This window comes from Borostomias antarcticus (assembly GCF_949987555.1).
Source record: "Borostomias antarcticus genome assembly, chromosome: 19".
Lineage (NCBI taxonomy): Eukaryota > Metazoa > Chordata > Actinopteri > Stomiiformes > Stomiidae > Borostomias > Borostomias antarcticus.
Window position 1 is genome coordinate 21,206,173 of NC_140252.1, and position 19,760 is coordinate 21,225,932.

General features: G+C 48.9%; 1 protein-coding gene across 1 annotated transcript in view; it reads right to left on the reverse strand.

The window, feature by feature from the left end:
* LOC311322081 (von Willebrand factor D and EGF domain-containing protein) overlaps positions 1–19,477 on the reverse strand; it is a gene marked incomplete at both ends in the record, with an annotated part of 72,987 nt that extends 53,510 nt beyond the window's left edge. The window contains 12 exon segments of the mRNA XM_084454091.1: positions 1,397–2,301; positions 2,768–2,970; positions 3,493–3,772; positions 5,384–5,457; positions 5,894–6,111; positions 7,229–7,358; positions 7,792–7,881; positions 9,120–9,358; positions 9,721–9,786; positions 11,354–11,582; positions 14,898–15,091; positions 19,345–19,477. Of these exon segments, the coding sequence (XP_084310217.1) occupies positions 1,397–2,301; positions 2,768–2,970; positions 3,493–3,772; positions 5,384–5,457; positions 5,894–6,111; positions 7,229–7,358; positions 7,792–7,881; positions 9,120–9,358; positions 9,721–9,786; positions 11,354–11,582; positions 14,898–15,091; positions 19,345–19,477 (2,761 nt within the window).
* Between the last annotated feature and the right edge of the window lie 283 nt (positions 19,478–19,760).

A 19,760-nucleotide genomic window follows, 5' to 3' on the forward strand; every position in this document is an offset into this window, starting at 1 on the left:
TCCTTCTCTCTCTCCGTTAGACTGACTGAATCCTTCTCTCTCTCCCTGTGAGACTGACACCCATCTTCTTCACTTCACCGCTCTTCTTCCCACTCCCGTCTCTCCCCACTTCCTCTCAATCTCTCATGTGCTGTTATTTTGTTGTTGGTACATATTTACACTTATTTTCTTCTTCTTGCAAACTGCCATGGGCATCCTTTACTTATGTTACTGAGATTTGATTTAAATGGCTAGCCTCTCTCTCTTCTGAAACCTCCAGGCTTACGGGTTGGGATGCTGTCATGGCTTATATCAGAGGCCTGATTTATCTGTTCTTCAGGTTACAAACTAAATGTGCATGAGAGCGAGCTCTTCCCTCCTGGGGAGGGGGTGTCACTGCCAGTGCACAGAAATGTTCCATTACAGATCGTAAGGGATACATTTACATATCTTGGTATTGTAATAACTAGAAAGACATTTTCAAAGAGAACTTCACCACCATGTAAACACAGGTTAAGCAGTATTTAGCACAGTGGTCACCTCTCTCCACAACAATGGTCGGCCGTATCAATTCCATTAAAATGACATTTCTTTATCTTTTCCAATCCCTACCGCTATTTATTCCCAAATGCTTTTTTGACTCCCTAGATACATCCATTACTGCCCATCCTACAGTACATATGGAAGGGTAAGCATCCAAGGTTAAATATGGTGCAGCTTCAAAAACCCAAGAGTGAGGGAGGTATGGTTCTACCCAGCTTCCGATATTATTACTGGGTGGCCAACATACGCTGTGCCACATTCTGGTCATACTACCAGGATAGCGATGATCCTCCGTCATGGGTGAAGATGGAGCTAAGCTCATCTGATGCTCTATCCGCCGTAGCGCTCCTCGGTTCAACGCTCCCTCTTCCCTCGAAAAATAGACTTGGTGACCCTGTAGTCTGGCGTACGGTGAGAGTGTGGGCCCAGTTCAGAAAGTACTTTGCTCTCCAAGACTTGCTCCTCTCAAACCCTGTACTTTCCAACCATCTATTCCCACCAGCTGGGCGTGCCCCTGTTTTTCAGGAGTGGCACAGAAAGGGATTGAAGTGCTTTAGGGACCTTTTTATTGATGGCAACTTTGCGTCATTTGCACAACTTGCTGAAAATTTTGATCTACCCAACTCACATCATTTTAGGTACCTACAAATTAGACATTTTGCTAGACCTATGATAACCAGCTTCGGTACAGGAACTGATTTTTGTGAGAAGAATTTTTGCAGGAACACAGATAACTAAGTTCAGTAAACTCATTTGAAATGTGTTTAAATACGAAAAGTAGCAAACTCAAATGTGTAATGTCAACAGAGCACCAAAAATGAATTGAGATGAATGTTTGGAGGCATACAGGGTGTCACGCCCAGGGGCTACTCACTGCTGGCCAGGCTGCAGTCGTGGGCGCTGTGTCCCGGGTCACACTGGCAGCCCCACTCGGTGCAGAGGCCGTGTCCGTTGCAGAAGCTGGGGCAGCGCAGCGCCGTCACCACGTCCCCGGCGGAGCCCCTCGGCCCGGCCGCCAGCTCCAGGGAGCGCAGGGTCCGGTTCTCCAGCAGCCGCCGCTCACACTCGTTCTCCAGGTAGGGCAGGAGGGCGTCCTCCCAGGACAGGTCGTCCTTCAGCTGCAGGTCCAGCATGCACAGGTCCACCGCCTCGTCCAGGCGCCGGCCCAGGACGCCCCGGCACACGCCGCCCACCGTGGAGTTGGCGAGCGCCAGCTGGCACAGCTCCAGGGCCTTGGCCGAGGTCAGGCCGCTCGGGGTGGGCCAGGCGGGCCGGACGGCGGCGGGGCGCGGCCCGGACACGTGGTCGTCCGGGAAGAAATAGGCCAAGCTCTCCAGGTCCGTCTGGCTCAAGCTCTGGGTGGTGAGGAGGGGCTGGAACTCGTACGAGGCCTGTCTCTTACGCCGGTCTGCCGCCGCCAACAGGAAGTCCTCTTCCAACTGTCTCTCCATCTCGCCGTCCACACCGAAGCCCCTGTCCATCTGAGAGTGCTGCGTCCTCCCAGGCCTCAGGAGAGACGCCCCCCCGGCGTCCTGCTCTGGCTCTGCGCTCTCTGCGTGCTCCGCTGTGGTGTCCACCGACGGGAACACGGAGGTGTAATCCACGTCGTCATAGGAGAGACAGTCGGACTGGGGGGAGGAGTCAAGCGGGCGGTGGGCGCTCGGCGCGGCGTGCAGAGACATGCTGTATCCGCTGTGACACTGGCAGAACGGACGTCTCTTCTCTGGCTCCACGCCGGGCGGCGGCGGAGTGTCAAACAAGCTCTCCCCAGGCACTATTCTGACCACCGGGGGGGGGACAGATTGAGACGTCACATTAACCTTTCAGTAAAGCGCAACGTGTCAAACGTGAGGAGGAAGTGAACATTTGGAAAAGGTTAGTTAGCTTAGTTAGCCATAACCCTTTCTCAAAAGATGTGTGAAGACTTTCTGTAATATGTTACTTTTATCTTCGTCTGCCAACCTGCCCGTAAATTGCTCTGCCCACTAGCGTTATTCACCTCGGATTTGAATTAAGGAGCGATAAAATTCATAAGGTCACCAGGCTTATTTTATATAGATTCTAGCACCTCGGGTTTGAATTAAGGAAAGTGAAATTCAGGATAGGTCACCAGGTACATTTTATCTATAGATTCTAGCAAAAATAAATGAATAAATAAAGTGAACGTAGCAGTAAAACCTTCCCAGAGCTGCGTTTAGCTTCAGGAACACGATGGTAAGCGACCCCTCGTTTGTTTGACTCTCACCTCCAGTCGTCTATGAAGTGCTCGTGGTCCTGGCTGCTGTAGGCGGAGCCGTCGGGCGCGTGGAAGTCGTTGTGTGCGTTCCTGTCGAAGGTCCCGCAGAGGCCCCGCGTGCTGCCGTAGTCCACGCCGGGCGCCCGGACCGACAGGCTCATCCCCCAGTCACTCACGTCGGCCCTAACAAAGGCCCCGGAGGGAAAGATCAACTACGAGAGGAGAGTGACACCCAGCAGCTAATTAACAGATCCCTTCGTCAACATCATTACATTACAGTCATTCAGCACCTTTTATCCAAAGAGACTCACAATAAATGGTAAATTTATATAGCACTTATATAGCACTTTTCCACCTTAGCGGCACTCAAAGCGCTTTACAATGGCCTCTCATTCACCCATTCACACACACATTCACACACCAATGGCGGTAGCTGCCATGCAAGGTGCTAACCTGCTCATTGGGAGCAATTTGGGGTTAGGTGTCTTGCTCAAGGACACTTCGACATGTGGACAGTCGGAGCTGGGATTCGAACCGCTGACCCTTCGATCATTGAACGACCCGCTCTACCAACTGAGCTACAGCCGCCCCAATAATTGCATCTAACGTAGGAAGTCAGTGCACTACTACTCACCAGAGCTCACTAGTGCATCTCAAGTGACTAAGAGCCTCGTCACACAACACACTCTGGTCTGGTGCGTCACATATCTGGAACAACCAAACTGAACACCTACCGTGACTTTCCGTCCCTGGTGGGACTCCAGGATCTTGATGTGATTGGCCGGGCTGTCGTCGCCGCCGTTCCTCAGGGAGAGGCGGGGCCTGGTCTCCTGCAGCTGACCGTTGCACATGTCGAAGACCACGAACTTGCCGCCCTCGCGGGCCGCCACGCCGCAGTTGCACGCCACGGCGTGATGCCGACTCCCGCAGTCCCACTGGCGAGACTGGACCTCAAAGTCTCTGGTCAGGCTGCGGTACAGGACGAACGTGCCCGTCTGCTGGTTCTCGTAGCGCCTGGAGGGAGGGGTGGCGAGGAAACAGCCTTTAGCCCCGTGGTCGTGAGCCGGCCTGGGCGTTTATACCTCCGCGTACGTACGCGGGCGTCGGGGCTCCTAGTGAGGCTGCAGGCTGTTACGCTCTGCGTTACATGGGTTGTGTTTAGTACGTGCAAAAGCTTGTTGAAAATAAATGGTAAACTATATTGGGACCTCTTCTGTTCAACATGTTCATGCTCCCACTAGCTCAAATTATGGACAAATAACTAAATATGTAACCATAGCTACGCAGACGATACACAAATTTATATCATCACATCACCAGGGGACTATTATCCCATACAAGCGCTGAGTAAGAGCATTGAACAAATCAACGATTGGATGTGCCAGAACTTTCTTCCAACTACACAAAAATAAAACTGAAGTAATTGTCTTTGGAGCCAAAGAAGATCGATTAAAAGTCAGCGCTCAGCTCCGATCAGTAATGCTAAAAACCACAAACGAAGCCAGAAATCTTGGGTGTCGTCATGGACTCAGACCTGAATTTCAACAGCCACATTGTAATTGTCTTAAAGTCAGCCAACTATCACCTGACAAATATATCAAGGACTAAAGGATTTATGTCTCAGCAGGATTAGGAAAAACGTGTCCATGCGTTTATCTTCAGTAGACTCGACTACTGTAACGGTGTGTTTACAGGTCTCTCAAAAATCGATCAGACAGCTGCAGCTGATTCAGAACGCTGCTGCTCGAGTCCTCACTAAGACTAAGAAAGTGGATCACGTCACTCCAGTTCTGAGGTCCTTACACTGGCTTCCTGTCTGTCAAATAATTGACTTTAAAATACAGCTGTTGGTTTATAAAGCACTGAATGGTCTAGGGCCAAAATATATTTCTGATCTGCTGCTACGTTATGAACCATCCAGACCCCTCAGGTCGTCTGGCACAGGTCTGCTTTCTGTCCCCGGAGTTAAAACAAAACATGGAGAAGCAGCGTTCAGTTTTTACGCTCCAAATATCTGGAACAAACTTCCAGAAAACTGCAGGTCTGCTGCAACTCTCAGTTCTTTTAAATCAAGACTCTTTTTGCCGCTGCTTTTTATTAAATCAAATAATTATTAAGTCATACACTGCTCTGTAACTTTTATTCCTTTTTTTTTTTCTGCACTTTGTTTTAAATGTATTTTTTTGCATTTTGTTTTGTAAAGCACTTTGATTTGCCTTGTTGCTGAAATGTGCTATATAAACCTGCCTTGCCTTCTTATACAGCGCCTTTCCACCTTAACGGACAAAGCCCTTAACAGTGGCCTCTCATTCCCCATTAACACACCAATGGCAGCAAGGTGCTAGCATGCTCACAGGCGAAGATATTAGGGGTTCAGCGTCTTGCCCAAGGACACTCTGACCTGTGGACAGGAGGCGGGATTCGCACCGCCGACCCTGCGGTCATTGGACGACCTGCCCTACCTCCTGAGCCACAGCCACAAGACAAACAAAATCCAAATACATCAATTTACTCGCTCTCTTTACTCGAACAAAGCTTTTCTTGTACGTGGCCCGTATTATATACATAACATGACAAACTACCCTGCCCCCTGAAGGAGCGTGTAGCGAGGAGGCGGCTGGTTACCGTCCGTCCAGGGTGATGATGTGAGGGTCGGTCAGGGAGTAGCAGCTGGCCGTGGGGACGTCCTGGACCGTGACCTGGGGGGGGGAGCAGAGCTGGCTACCCTGGCTGGATGGACACCGTCATCACGCCACTATACACACATGTGGCTGGGCTGACTGATGACAAAACATTCAGGCCCTAGATCTGTAGATTCTAGGATGTGTGTGTGTGTGTGTGTGTGTGTGTGTAGCAGATGGTTTTGACACAAAATTAAGAGTTGCTTCATCTTCAATTTCTGGAAGAGCTTACCCCAAACAGTAAAACAGTTTTGTTTTAATGGAAAATACTTGTCATGTAAATGTAATGTAAAAATAAGTGTGTGTAACACATGTGAATGTGATTGGACACAGAGCCATCCTCTCCCCCACCACCACGTACCAAAACCCAAACCCAGTACTTCCCCATGCTGGTACTGTATTGCACTGCAGGACTGTGCAGTCGTGGCTCAGTCACACAGCTGGCGGTCGGTACCTTGAGGGGGGCGGGGCTGTAGCCCCTCCAGAGTGGCGGGGCGGCGGCGCCCGGCCGGACGCTGAGGAGGCTGGTCCGGTGTCCGTCGCGGGTGAAGTCCGTCACGGCGGTGAGCCAGAGGCTGGCCTGAGCGCAGTGGTTCTCCCGGCACGCCGCGGCCCGGAGCTCCACCTGGCAGGCGGACAGGGCCACGTTGGGGGCCTCCAGACCCAGGCTGTCTGGGGGGACAACAGGCCCACGGGGCGGCGTGTTAGTAAACACAGCCCAGCTGGTCTCTGTCGCTGGAGCAGCCTTCACACTTCAGAACGGAATGTGCTCTGGGCGCTAGCGTGTGACCACGGGGATTAAGGCGTGTGAAACATCCAGCAATGCGTCTCCCCGCGTGTCTACAGCCTATAAGACCCATATACAGAAATTAGATATATATATATACAGGATATACACAAATGAGATATATATATATATACAGGATATACACAAATGAGATATATATATATACAGGATATACACAAATGATTATATATATATATATATACACAGGATATACAGAAATGATCCACTACAGTGAGCACCATTTCTGGTCCCCCACCTCCTCCCCCTGTTCCCCACACTGAGATGTGTAGAAGACCTCACCTCAGGAAAGCGTTGCCTTGGGGACATTAAGTACAGGAAATGATTTTTGTGAGAAGAATTTTCTCAGAAACACAGATGACTGAGTTCAGTAAATTGGTCTGAAATGCGTAGATGCAGATTTTGTTGAAGTATTGGATTGAATGACAATTTTTAGGTAGTGCTATCCTACCAAATGTTATTTTCTCTTTATCGTTATTATTATTTCTCTTCTTCTCTATTCCTAATCCTCATCTAATAGACTAATTATCTTTCCTCTCGTGTACATTTACCTTTCCCAAACTGTGTTATTGTTTTTATATAATTGTTAAAAAATGGATGTACATTTTGTATTCAATGTTATGTATGTTGTCCAATAAAAATAAAGAATTATAAAAAAAAAGAACAAAAGGTAGAACAAACTCAGTGAAACTGGGTAACGTCAACAGAGCAGTCAGACAAGCGTATGTTAACAGTTAACAGGGCCTCATATTTACACTGCACACACTGGTGGTTCTGTACTGTGATGTAGTGTGATGTCGGGCCTGGTGGTTCTGTACTGTGATGTAGTGTGATGTAGTGTGATGTCGGGCCTGGTGGTTCTGTACTGTGATGTCTGACCTGGTGGTTCTGTACTGTGATGTAGTGTGATGTCGGGCCTGGTGGTTCTGTTCTGTGTGTAGTGTGATGTAGTGTGATGGAGTGTGATGTACTGTGATGTCTGACCTGGCTCGTGGACGGTGAGGGACAGAGGGACCCCGCAGCGCGTCCCCAGGCAGGGGACAGGGACGGTGCTGTGGATGGTCAGCTGGTGCTCCTCGCCGTCCTCAGCAACATGGAGGACATCTGGAGAGAACTGCGGGCAGAGAACCAGAGAACACGGAGAACATGATGCCGTGCGGTTCCCTGACTGAGTCTCAAGAGGCCCTGACGGACCACAGACAGCGTGTGTACGGGAGGAAGACGGACCACAGACAGCGTGCGTACGGGAGGCACAGACAGCGTGCGTACGGGAGGCACAGACAGCGTGTGTACGGGAGGCACAGACAGCGTGTGTACGGGAGGCACAGACAGCGTGCGTATGGGAGGCACAGACAGCGTGCGTACGGGAGGCACAGACAGCGTGTTTAGGGAGGCACAGACAGCGTGTGTACGGGAGGCACAGACAGCGTGTTTAGGGAGGCACAGACAGCGTGCGTACGGGAGGCACAGACAGCGTGTTTAGGGAGGCACAGACAGCGTGTGTACGGGAGGCAGACAGACTTGTGATCAAAGAGGAAAGTTTCTACCTTGATTCCAGCGTAAAAACCCTCGCTCTCCTTCGGCGAGGAGCGTGCGTGGGAGGAGTTTCCCCGGAAGGTGGAAACGCTGCAGAAAAACTGTCCAAAAAAACAATTATATCAGAGAAAAAGAATTCGCACTGTTAAAATAAACTTCAGACCGCATGCCTCATTAACTGTGGTCTCAGTAACCAAAACAAATCATACATTTCTCCTGTTCGTAGACGCTGGCAACGCTCCGAGCCAACTTTGGCTTAGCTTGTTTGTAATCCGTCCAAACATTTCCCAGGGTAACATGTAACATGCACGTATACACCGGGCCAGGCGCCCCCTTCGGCTGGGTCACATGCACGTATACACCGGGCCAGGCTCCTCCCCTTCGGCTGGGTCACATGCACGTATACACCGGGCCAGGCGCCCCCTTCGGCTGGGTCACATGCACGTATACACCGGGCCAGGCTCCCCCCCCCGTCGGCTGGGTCTGTTTCGCTTTCACAGTGCAGCGTTGACCTATGACCCGGGCCAGCTGTAGCATCAGCGTAAGTGAGGGGGGGGGGGGGGGGGGCGGCCCAGCGCTGTACAGCCAGTTACACACACAGCCGCTACGACGCGTCCCCACATGGCTTCACCATCTAGACCTGGGGGGGGAGGGGGGGGGCATTACTGTTCATGACCCTGGAGAGACCACACCCCCCAGGTCCACGCCCACCACACTGGAGAGACCACACACCCCAGGTCTACGCCCACCACCCTGGAGAGACCAGACACCCCACCACACTGGAGAGACCACACACCCCACCACACTGGAGAGACCACACACCCCAGGTCTACGCCCACCACCCTGGAGAGACCACACACCCCAGGTCTACACCCCCCACCCTGGAGAGACCAGACACCCCACCACACTGGAGAGACCACACACCCCACCACCCTGGAGAGACCACACACCCCAGGTCTACACCCACCACACTAGAGAGACCACACACCCCACCACACTGGAGAGACCACACACCCCACCACCCTGGAGAGACCACACACCCCAGGTCTACACCCACCACACTGGAGAGACCACACACCCCACCACCCTGGAGAGACCACACACCCCACCACACTGCAGAGTCTCAGAGTGCCGTGTGGTTTCATCAGGAAGGTGTGCAGATGAAAAACATTTGTGAGAGGCTGAGATCCCTGGTTGTCAAGGCCGGGTCAGAACCGGGGCTGGGGTCATCTATCTGTCTGTCTGTCTGTCTGTCTGTCTGTCTGTCTGTCTGTCTGTCTGTCTGTCTGCCTGTCTGCCTGTCTAACGTGTGACCTGACGATGGCGCCTGCGTGGTTACCGTCTCCCCCAGTCTGAAGTGAAGCCCGTCCATGTCGGCCAGGGAGAAGGGCCGCAGCGTGGACTCCCTGTGGATCTCGGCCTTGGCGCGGGGGCTGACGTGGCGTGCCCACACCACCAGGTAGCCCAGCGGCGGACCGGAGGAGGCCGCCACCGCACCGAAGGAGCACCTCAGACGGACGCTGGCGCCCACCAGCTCAGGGACGATCACGGGCCTGGAGGCCAGCGGCGGCAGGTCACCTGACCCAGCGCACATGCAAATATGTAAAAGAACACATAAACAACAACACATAAACAATAACACAAAAGCACTTCTTTGTGCTACCGACCGGAGGTCAGAGACATGAGAGCTGTTCAAGATCGTACACTTTCACAAACAAATGCAGGTGAAAAATAAATGGTAGCGTCTATTATTACGGCACCCTAACCAATTCTAACCCTAACCCTAAACCTATCCATGACCATAACCAAAATAAAAGGTATTTATGGCTAAAATGCTTGAAATTGGTACTTCCGGACACTATAAGAATAGTCACCTCCAAAATCAAAAGCAAAGTCATTCCTGTCTGTAAAAGGAAAGTATTCTTCTAGCGTTTGCGTACCTTTGCATCTCCCGTTGACCTCCACCTCTCCAGGAGGGCAGGATTTAGGACTGAATCCTGACACCACTTAAAAACACACAAGAAGAATGGTTGTCAGTGACAAAGTAATGGGACTAAGACAAGAAAGAGTTTCAGAATATAAATATCTGGGTATCTGGCTGGATGATAAATTTAATTTTAAATACCACATTAATGTCTTAACAGGTAAATTACGTCAGATTTTTTTTTTTTCATACAAAAATAATCCAGTTTTCCCAAGGTAAGGAAAAGAATTGTAGAGGCTGTATTTGTATCTGTGCTAGATTATGGTGATATTATATATGGGAATGCTGCAGCTACTAATCTGGTACCTCTAAACTCTGTATATCACTCTGCTATTAGATTCATTACTGATGATAAATCTTATACACACCATTGTATCTTATATGACAGAGTTGGTTGGCCGTCTTTAGAAATGAGAAGAAAAAGACATTGGTATCTCTTTATTTTCAAGGCTTTAACTGGAAAGCTGCCTCTATATCTCATATTAATGTTGAACTATTCTACAAATCCATATTCTACAAGGTCTATGGACTGGCTCACTTTACAAACCCGCTTTATGTTCTCTGACTTGGGTAAAGCTGCCTTTTCTGCACTTTTTCCAAGTTCTTGGGACAAGCTCCAAGATTTTTATATATTTTTTTAAATAGTCACACTTCCTGAATATGGTCTCTTTAGAAGTATGGTAAATAACGTATGTGTCTCAATCTGTGATTGTTTATGAAATGATGTATTTTCTTATATTTCTTAATTGATTATTATTGTTCTATATTATGTTATGGACTTTTATTTTATCACTCAACACACTTGTAAATGAGGATAACCTCGATGTGTTTTTGAGTATAAATAAAGGTTTGAATGAATGAATGAATGAATGAAGAGTGTTCCTGTGACTGTGAAACATCACTTCCTCCGTCACCTTCCCACACACTCACACACAGATCTGTTACATTCATCCCGAGGCGATGGTGTACAATATGTTTTAGTTTGGCATTCGGTTTGGGTTTGCAGTAGCATAGCAGTGATATATATCTTTCCATTACTGTGCCCATATAAACCCTGTATGTCTACTGGCCTTGGACAATGCACTTAGTCACAGTGGACACCCTAGTCACAGCTCAGCCATAACTACGCTATCTAGAACTCATCCATCTAGAACTCATCCATCTAGAACTGTGCTATCTACTGTAGAACTCATCAGGGCAGTTGAATGGTCGAACTGAGCAGTCACTAATGATCTGCTGATATGGGCTCTGAGCAGAAGAACAGTTACAACGGGGGACAAAATTGGGTTCAATCTGGCCCAGAAACGAACGACTTGTGAAACTCTCAATATCACCTGAGGACAGAGTCTGCTCAGTCACGGTAAAAGGATTTTTGGCACTGCGCCATGTAAGGTGAAGTGGGCTTGACAGAATCCCACTCTCAGATTCACAGAATCCCATGCGGTCTTGTTTAGACTAGAATGGAACAGAGGATCTTCAGGCCAATTCAGATTCCATCAGAGCACTCACCCAGACACTGCTGCAGGTGACGGACACGGAAAGAGAGAGAGAGTGTGTGTGAGTGTGTGTGTGTGTGTGTGTGTGTGTACCTTTAGCGCAGTAGCCCATGCACCCCTGCGTGGGCTGCAGGTAGTAGAGCAGGAAGTCTCCGCAGTGTCGTACGGAGACGGGGATGCGGAAGAGGCAGCAGTCCTTGGCGCTGCCGCGGTAGAACTGCCAGGTGGCGCAGGCCGAGAGCTGCCTCACCTGGCCGGGCCCGGGCAGGGGGCCGTCCCTCAGAGACAGCCACACCGGCGCCTGGGTCCCACACCTGTTCATCTGAGAGAAAGAGAGAGGGAGAGGGGGTTACCTCTGCCCCTACACCTGCTCTGAAGCTGCCCATTATGGGGCCGCTGGTGCTAAACTACTCCATCATTATAGCTTTGAGGGCTTGTGTTCGCCTGCCGTCAGGAGAAAAGATCTGAGAGGGGGATGTTGTTCTTCTTCCCATGTTCAACCTTTGAACTCAGGCAATAAAAAAAAGTTGAAAATAACATCTTTTGATACAGTAGTGAATAAGCAATACAGGCCCAAATCCACAAAGAATGGATTGCTCCTGCTAATAGCTCGATATTTTGCACAACAATTGCAGCGTCAATCTGTACCGGTTTAGCACAATATCCACAAAATATTTCTCTCTAATGATTTGCCCGGACAAACACACCTTGGGGCGAATTCACTAAAGGATTGCGCAGCTTTTCCTGACGCAAAGCCTGTGCAAATAAGTCAAAAATTATGTTTGCTATTCACAAAGCCCTCGCAAAGGGTGAAATACGGTGTTAACTGCGTTGCGTTCGTCATTGCGTTGCTCTGCGCCGGTGTTATTAGCTCATATTTAAATTAGGTAATATGGGCGGAGAATGTTCCCCTTTCTATGCAAATGAACATTATTGCAAAACCCGCCCAATTCACAAACATCGGCGCAAATTGCCTCACGCAGTTAAAGTGAAATTAATACCGTTTTCAGAAACGTGGTGGTATTTAAGCGCAAGGGGTGTGTCGCGGCCAGCCTGTCCGCTGATCATGGCAGCAGTGATTGTTGCGAGGCGAAGGCATCGCAATGCCAGGCATGTTGTTCGTGAGAGAATATTTAGAAGAAGGTCACTTTTTGATTTAACACTAGAACCACCGCGGTAACTGTTTGGACACCAGAGCGCGCAGCTCTTCAGCCAACTGGAGGATGAAGTCGCGTCTGGGGAGGCTCAGTTGACTATGCGTCTCTCCACCCGTCCCCAGCGAGTCCAAGCTCCCCCAATGAATATAATAGCCTACATAGCACGAAACTGTGCGTATAATAGTCTATACGCGAAACTGCGCATTCCCTATAGCTGTTCATTGAACGGCTGGGGGCCGATAGGCCTATAGGTATAAATAAATAAATAAAAACATAGCCTACACAATATTTTTTTTATTTGAATGGTCTTGAAAATATTTTGCTTTTGTATCATAGGTGACGGCAGGTATCATCTTCAGCCATGGATGATGATGGATGATGACTCCCGTGCGTAATCCTTCCAACGTTGGAGAGGCGGCGTACAACTGGGCTCACATCAGGACGCGCGGTGTGATTAAGTGCACATTTGGAATCCTGAAAAGCCGTTTAGATGCCTAGATCGTACCGGTCGGGCAATGTTATACACTCCCCCAAAAGTATGCCAGATCATCGTGCTGCAACTTGCATAACATAAAATGACAATTTTTCCTTTGTTCGTCTTTTTAAATCATTCCACCTCCGTTTGCAGTCTTCCGCGTTTACACACACAAATGGCACTGACTGATTGGGAAATTAAACCCCAAATATGATTTTTTGCTGCAGTCGTGATATTTTTTGCCGAAAGCTGTGAGACATGTTTTTGAACCTCGTCCGTGAGGCCTTCAAGTTCGCTGTCTGAAAATCGTATCTTTCTTTTTCTGTCTGCCATCGTCCAATGATATGCATACGAGTTGTATGCGCTGTATGCGCAGTATTTATAGTCATTTCCTATATCAGCAGCAAATTGCACTCAGCCGCAAACACCGAATGGGCGTGTTTGCGCTGGGATATTATTAGCGCAATGTCTTTAGTGAATAGGTTTTTAAAACGGAGCACATAGCGGGCGCAACTGACGCGCAATATTATGGTGCAATTAGCGGGCGCAATTTGCTTTAGTGAATTCGCCCCCTTGTGTTTGGCACCTGTGTGCAATTTACACCCATGATTGCAATTAGTCATGTGGTAAATATTGGCTTTGTGACCAAAACACAATATCCACCACAATGGCAGAGAGAGCTCTTCTCCATATTTCAGGACACAGCTTGGTTCATAATGAAAATGACAGACCACACTTTTGGCAGTTAAGTTCAGATCAAAAAGATCAGTTGTGTTTGTTTCTGTGCATCACAGCTGGCTGAACTTATTTTTAAATCCCCCTCTATGTATGTTTCTGCCTTAATATCATCCAATATCAATTCAACATCATTCAAACCTCACAAGTTCTGAGGAGAGACAGAAGGAGAGAGTACGCAGTGACTGCTGCAGTTAATACCAGCTTTTCAAAAGCGCTATTTGCACCTCTCTAACCGCGTGTGGCAGTTGGCTCATGGTCTTTATTACCTCATTTGCATACATTCAAATGAGCCTGGCGCAGTCGTGGAGCTATTTGCTCATCGGTGCAGTTTGCAATACTGATCACCCGTTGTGTGCTTTGCTTTGTGGATCTTTTGTCTCATTTGCACGGGTTTTACTGCTGCAAAAGCCACACAATCCTTTTGAGGATTTGTCCCATGTCTCCATACAGTGACTGAACTGACTACTGATGACTGAACTATATATATATATATACACAGTATATATAGATATAAATAGATATAGATAAATAGATTGATAATACATATTTCATATTTATACAGATTGTATTTAGGCCTATGTATGTATTCTATATTTTATACATTCTATATGCTTATATTTTTGTACTCTTTTATATTCATTCTCTGATGTATTCTGCTCATTCTGGCTGCTGTAACAGAAGATGATTAAAGCTCCTTTTATCTTCTGATCTTAACGGGAGCAGCAGTGGGAGCACTGGTCGGCCCTGGCCTCACCTGGCCTCACCTCCTCACCTGGCCTCACCTGGACCTCTGCCCTGGCCTCACCTGGACCTCTGCCCTGGCCTCACCTGGCCTCACCTCCACACCTCTGCCCTGGCCTCACCTGGACCTCTGCCCTGGCCTCACCTCCTCACCTCTGCCCTGGCCTCACCTCCTCACCTCTGCCCTGGCCTCACCTGGCCTCACCTGGCCTCTCCTCCACACCTCTGCCCTGGCCTCACCTGGCCTCACCTCCTCACCTCTGCCCTGGCCTCACCTGGCCTCACCTCCTCACCTCTGCCCTGGCCTCACCTCCACACCTCTGCCCTGGCCTCATCTCTGCCCTGGCCTCACCTCCACACAGCTGGCCTCATCTCTGCCCTGGCCTCACCTCCACACAGCTGGCCTCATCTCTGCCCTGGCCTCACCTCCACACAGCTGGCCTCACCTCCACACAGCTGGCCTCACCTCCACACAGCTGGCCTCACCTCCACACAGCTGGCCTCACCTCCACACAGCTGGCCTCACCTCCACACAGCTGGTGGGCATCTCCGCCGGCTTGTTGTTGATGCTGAAGCGGTACCAGCCCTGGGGCAGCGAGTGGTCACAGATGAGGTCCTGGATGGCCGTGTTCTGCAGCTCGGTGGAGTCGAAGTCCAGGCTGCGGTACGGGTTGTTTAGGGTGCGGTGGGCCCCCGGGTAGCACTCAGGGGCCGCTGGGCCTGGGGGGACACACGGCAGAGCTGAATCATTCACATTTACAAGCACTTGTTCTCTGAATCCGGTTGGCCCCTGCACTTGGGTCGGGACTAAGAGGCCCAGCCTTTGAATGTGTGGTGCAGAACCGGAGGAACGCCCTTCCACAGGATTTAAGAGCTGCGGCCTCTGAGGACATTTTTAAAAAGCAGCTAGACTCGCCTGTTTAGAGACATTTGTCTGGACGCGTGTCTGTATTTTTATGCTTGTCTTGTCTCTGTAATTTATTGTACTCTTAACTGATGTTCTGTCTGTTTTGAACTCTATGAAGCGCTTTGTGGCTGTGTTTATGAGAGGTGCTTTACTACAGTCAATCTACTTCACTTACTGAATCTCAGAGAGTTTAAAGGAGAATGCTCGTTTTTGACAACCTGGACCTTATTTACGGCATATTATAAGACGTTTCACAAACCGAGATAACTTTGGTTATTTCTTTAATTTTCTGAAGACGTTTCTAAAGATCATATTACAGAAGCATGTGAAAAACCACAACAGGCCTTCGCTCTATGGAAGCACAACTAGCGATTCATAAAGACAGATTGATGAAAACAACCGTTTTGCGGCAGAAAATAGATTTTTTAGAAGCTGCATTCTCAGTGCCCCGTCCGCCACCATTACATGGATATACTGGCTCACGCTGGATTTTAAATTTCTTCTACAGGCCTCCGAATTACACCAAAGTTATCTCGGTGAGTGAAACGTCTTATAATATGCCGTAAATAAGGTCCAGGTTGTCAAAAACGAGCATTCTCCTTTAAGTCAGCTGGCTCAGTGAGAGGTGGCAGAGAGAAACACGTGCCCAGCCGTGACCCAGAAAGGGCAGTGGGTTGATGGGAGGTGAAACCCAGGGGCTTCAATTCACCTTCAGAGCGGATATTTAAATTGGCAAAAAATAACACACATTCATCTGAGGCCCTCTCCTGTCTTGACTGTCCCCAAGTGGGGACGCCATGTCCAGCGGCGTGTGACGACCTCTGACCATAGCTCGCAGCAGTGCGCTAAAAATGGAGGAATGACTTTTAGAGGCAGAACTGTGTGAAATCCCATGAAGATTTACATCCTAGGCTACTGTGAGCGCCGACAGCAGGTTTGAAAGCCCAAAACCTCAAGTGTATATTGAAATGGGCCAAGTGCCAGGAACTATAATCATTGTTAATCTTGATAAAGGGTGTAGCCAGAGGTGTAGTGCAGGACAGACGGAGAACCCAGTTCTTTATCCATGAACCCACAGAACCCAGTTCTTTATCCATGAACCCACAGAACCCACTTCTTTATCCATGAACCCACAGAACCCACTTCTTTATCCATGAACCCACAGAACCCACTTCTTTATCCATGAACCCACAGAACCCACTTCTTTATCCATGAACCCACAGAACCCACTTCTTTATCCATGAACCCACAGAACCCACTTCTTTATCCATGAACCCACAGAACCCACTTCTTTATCCATGAACCCACAGAACCCACTTCTTTATCCATGAACCCACAGAACCCACTTCTTTATCCATGAACCCACAGAACCCACTTCTTTAAACACCACATCACAGACACAGTCATCCATGATCGGATATGATAAGTAGACGAGGATGATACTGACAGACTGACAGACGACGGATGGTATAGTTAATTGCCACTTTGGGAACCTTTAAATGTCTAGCCGAGTAGCTAGGACTGGAATGAGGAAGTGATTAGTGCTGAAAAGAAACTGTGCCCTCTATCTCACTGTAGGTCTTCTGTGAATCCCCAACGTCCTTCTGGCTCAGTCCAATCTTCCAAGGTCAGTCCACCTGTGTGCGAGCAGCGCTGACAAATCCCTGACTCTGACACAACGCAGCAGGAAGCATCTGCAGTCTTAAAGACCTCCCACAGCCAGCAGAGCATCCCGCAGCTAAAGAGCCGCGCACGCCAGCCCAAACATGGCCCTGCTCTGGCCTGACCCAGCAGTGACACACTCCCTCCCACTGACAGCTTCATTGTGTATAGGTCTGTTCCGTCTGCGCGTACACCTTGGCTGAATGCTCAAACAGTTAGGGTCAGAGGTTCTCTAAATAGACATCTTTGCAGAGAGAGAGAGAGAGAAAAAGAGAGAGAGAGAGAGAGAGAGAGAGAGAGAGAGAGAGAGAGGTAGGTCTCAGCTGCTGGATACCCTGTGAAACCCCCCCTCTTTAAAAGACTTTACGGAGCAGTGGTAACCTAATCAATTTGGCCCTTGGAAATTCCTCCAGTGGCTCTCCTCAGGTCAGTGGTGCTGTCAGTACATTCCAGTGTGTGTGAGTGTGTGTGTGTGTGTGTGTGTGTGTGTGTGTGTGTGTGTGTGTGTGTGTGTTAGGGCTGGGTATCGATTCGAATTTCAAGAATTGATTCGATTCCGATTCACAAGGTTCAGAATCGATTACTACGATTTAATTTGAATCGATTTGATTCAATATCGATTCGGTTAGTCTTACTAAAACCTTTTTTTTTTTTGCTGTAACCTTAATTACATGACTGCAAAGTTATGCAACACATCAATACTACGGCTGGGTATCGATACTGATTTCCAAAAATGAATGAATGAATGAATCATTGAATGAATTAATGAACTATTCATTCCTTCATTTATTCATTCATTCATTAAATAAAAGATCGATTTTGGGATTCATGAATCGATTCTGAATCATTTGATTCAGAATCGATTAATCAATTTTTTTTACCCAGCCCTAGTGTGTGTGTGTTGCCTCCACATCCAACAAGGCAGGCTGAGCTGCTGAGAAAAAAATAAAATAAAACCCAGCTGAAGGAATTATTTTGCCTTTAAGCCAAAATGATATTGAGAGTGATGTGATACACACACACGCATGCAAACACACACACACGACAGCCAGAGAAATGATGTGAATGACAGTAGGCTCAGCAGTGCTGTCATTAGTCCATGTCTGTGTATTATCTGTGCTAATGGAGGAATGCTTTGTTGTCCTGCTGCCGATGGGGTGATCACTCTCCTGGGCTCTCTGGGGGTCTGTTTACTGCCTCTGGCCTGGGGCTCGGGGCTGTGCATCCTGATTTATCAGCTGTGACAACCTGGCCTAGAGGCCAGCTAGGTGCTGGAGAGAGAGAGGGAGAGAGAGAGGAGGGGGGGGGGGCAAAGAGGGAGGGAGACAGGGAGGAGAGGGAGATAAAGAAACAGAGAGAGGGAGAGGGGGAGAGGTAGAGTGAGAGAGAGAGAGAAAGGGAGAGAGAGAAAGAGGGAGAGACAGAGAGAAAGGGAGAGAGAGAAAGAGGGAGAGGGAGAGAGGGATGGAGGGAGAGAGGGGGAGATGGAGGGAGGGAGAGAGAGAGGGAGAGAGGGAGGGAGAGGGAGAGAGAGAGGGAGAGAGAGAAAGAGGGAGAGAGGGATGGAGGGAGAGAGGGGGAGATGGAGGGAGGGAGAGAGAAAGGGAGAGAGGGAGGGAGAGGGAGAGAGAGAGGGAGGGAGAGAGAGGGGTATATGGAGGGAGAGGGAGGGAGAGGGAGAGCACTATCATATAACCCATTATGGCTTTGTTAAAGGCTTTTATATGGTGACCATAAAGGTGAAGCGCATTGTGTTGCCTCTGGGTATGAAATGTGCTCTACAAATAAAGCTTTGATTGATTGATTGATTGATTGATTGAACTCTGCCATGATATTTTGGTTCAGCTCATATAGGCTAAGAGTGAGCGTTCTGTGACTATCTGTGAGATAGTTCACTTTGAACATGGAGTCAAACCAAAGCCTACTGAGAAATCTCATCTTCGGAGGTGGCGAGGGACAGGAATGTCTTTAGAAGTCACCAGATGACACAGCCGCAAACTCTGATTGTGTCTAGTTGGCTCAATATGACCCATAGTAGGCTACCATACACATTTTAATGTGGTCAAGAAATAAACTTTTGAAGTTGGAATAGGAACAACACATTTGGTGAAGATATTGAACAACAACTCATTTAGGTCCTAAACGAAGCTATTTTAACGCACGCATGTGTTTATTTAGTCAGTAAATCCCACCCAGCTGCTGCGAGGTCTCTTGATTACAGGCCTCCTGTGTGCCAAAGACTAAACACTGTTTCTATCATCCATGAAAGCAAAAATGCAAAAGTGCGCGTTTGGCAATGCGAAAAAGCCTGAAACTCTCCACAAGAACACAAGAACAAGACAATATAGGAGAAAGCAGAGCAGTTAAAGTCTGCTATTTTCCACATGACATACTGGGCACTTACCAAGCTGGGCGACCGTCCTGAACGGCATCAAGCAGAGCAGGATAATGGGCAGATATCTCGGGAAGCAGAGCAGGATAATGGGCAGATATCCCGGGACGCACGGAACACGGAGTTGATACCCGCAGTCCATCATGTAGGCGACTTTAAAGAGTTGAGAAACTGCCGCTCCAGCCGTGCTCTGGTCCCATGAGCCTCTGAGGAGCAGTCGAGTCGGTTAATAACCTGTTGCTCCGAAAACGCAACCCAGCTCAGCTAGTCACCGCTCATTCCGTGGGAAGTTTCTGCCTCTCCAGCCAACCTTCCCATAGACACAACACGCTCGGCTAGGAGGGCGTTAAACCCGTCAACCCCCGCCCTCAAACCCCCAGATAACCCAGGGGTATAGGCTCAAACCCCCAGATAACCCAGGGGTATAT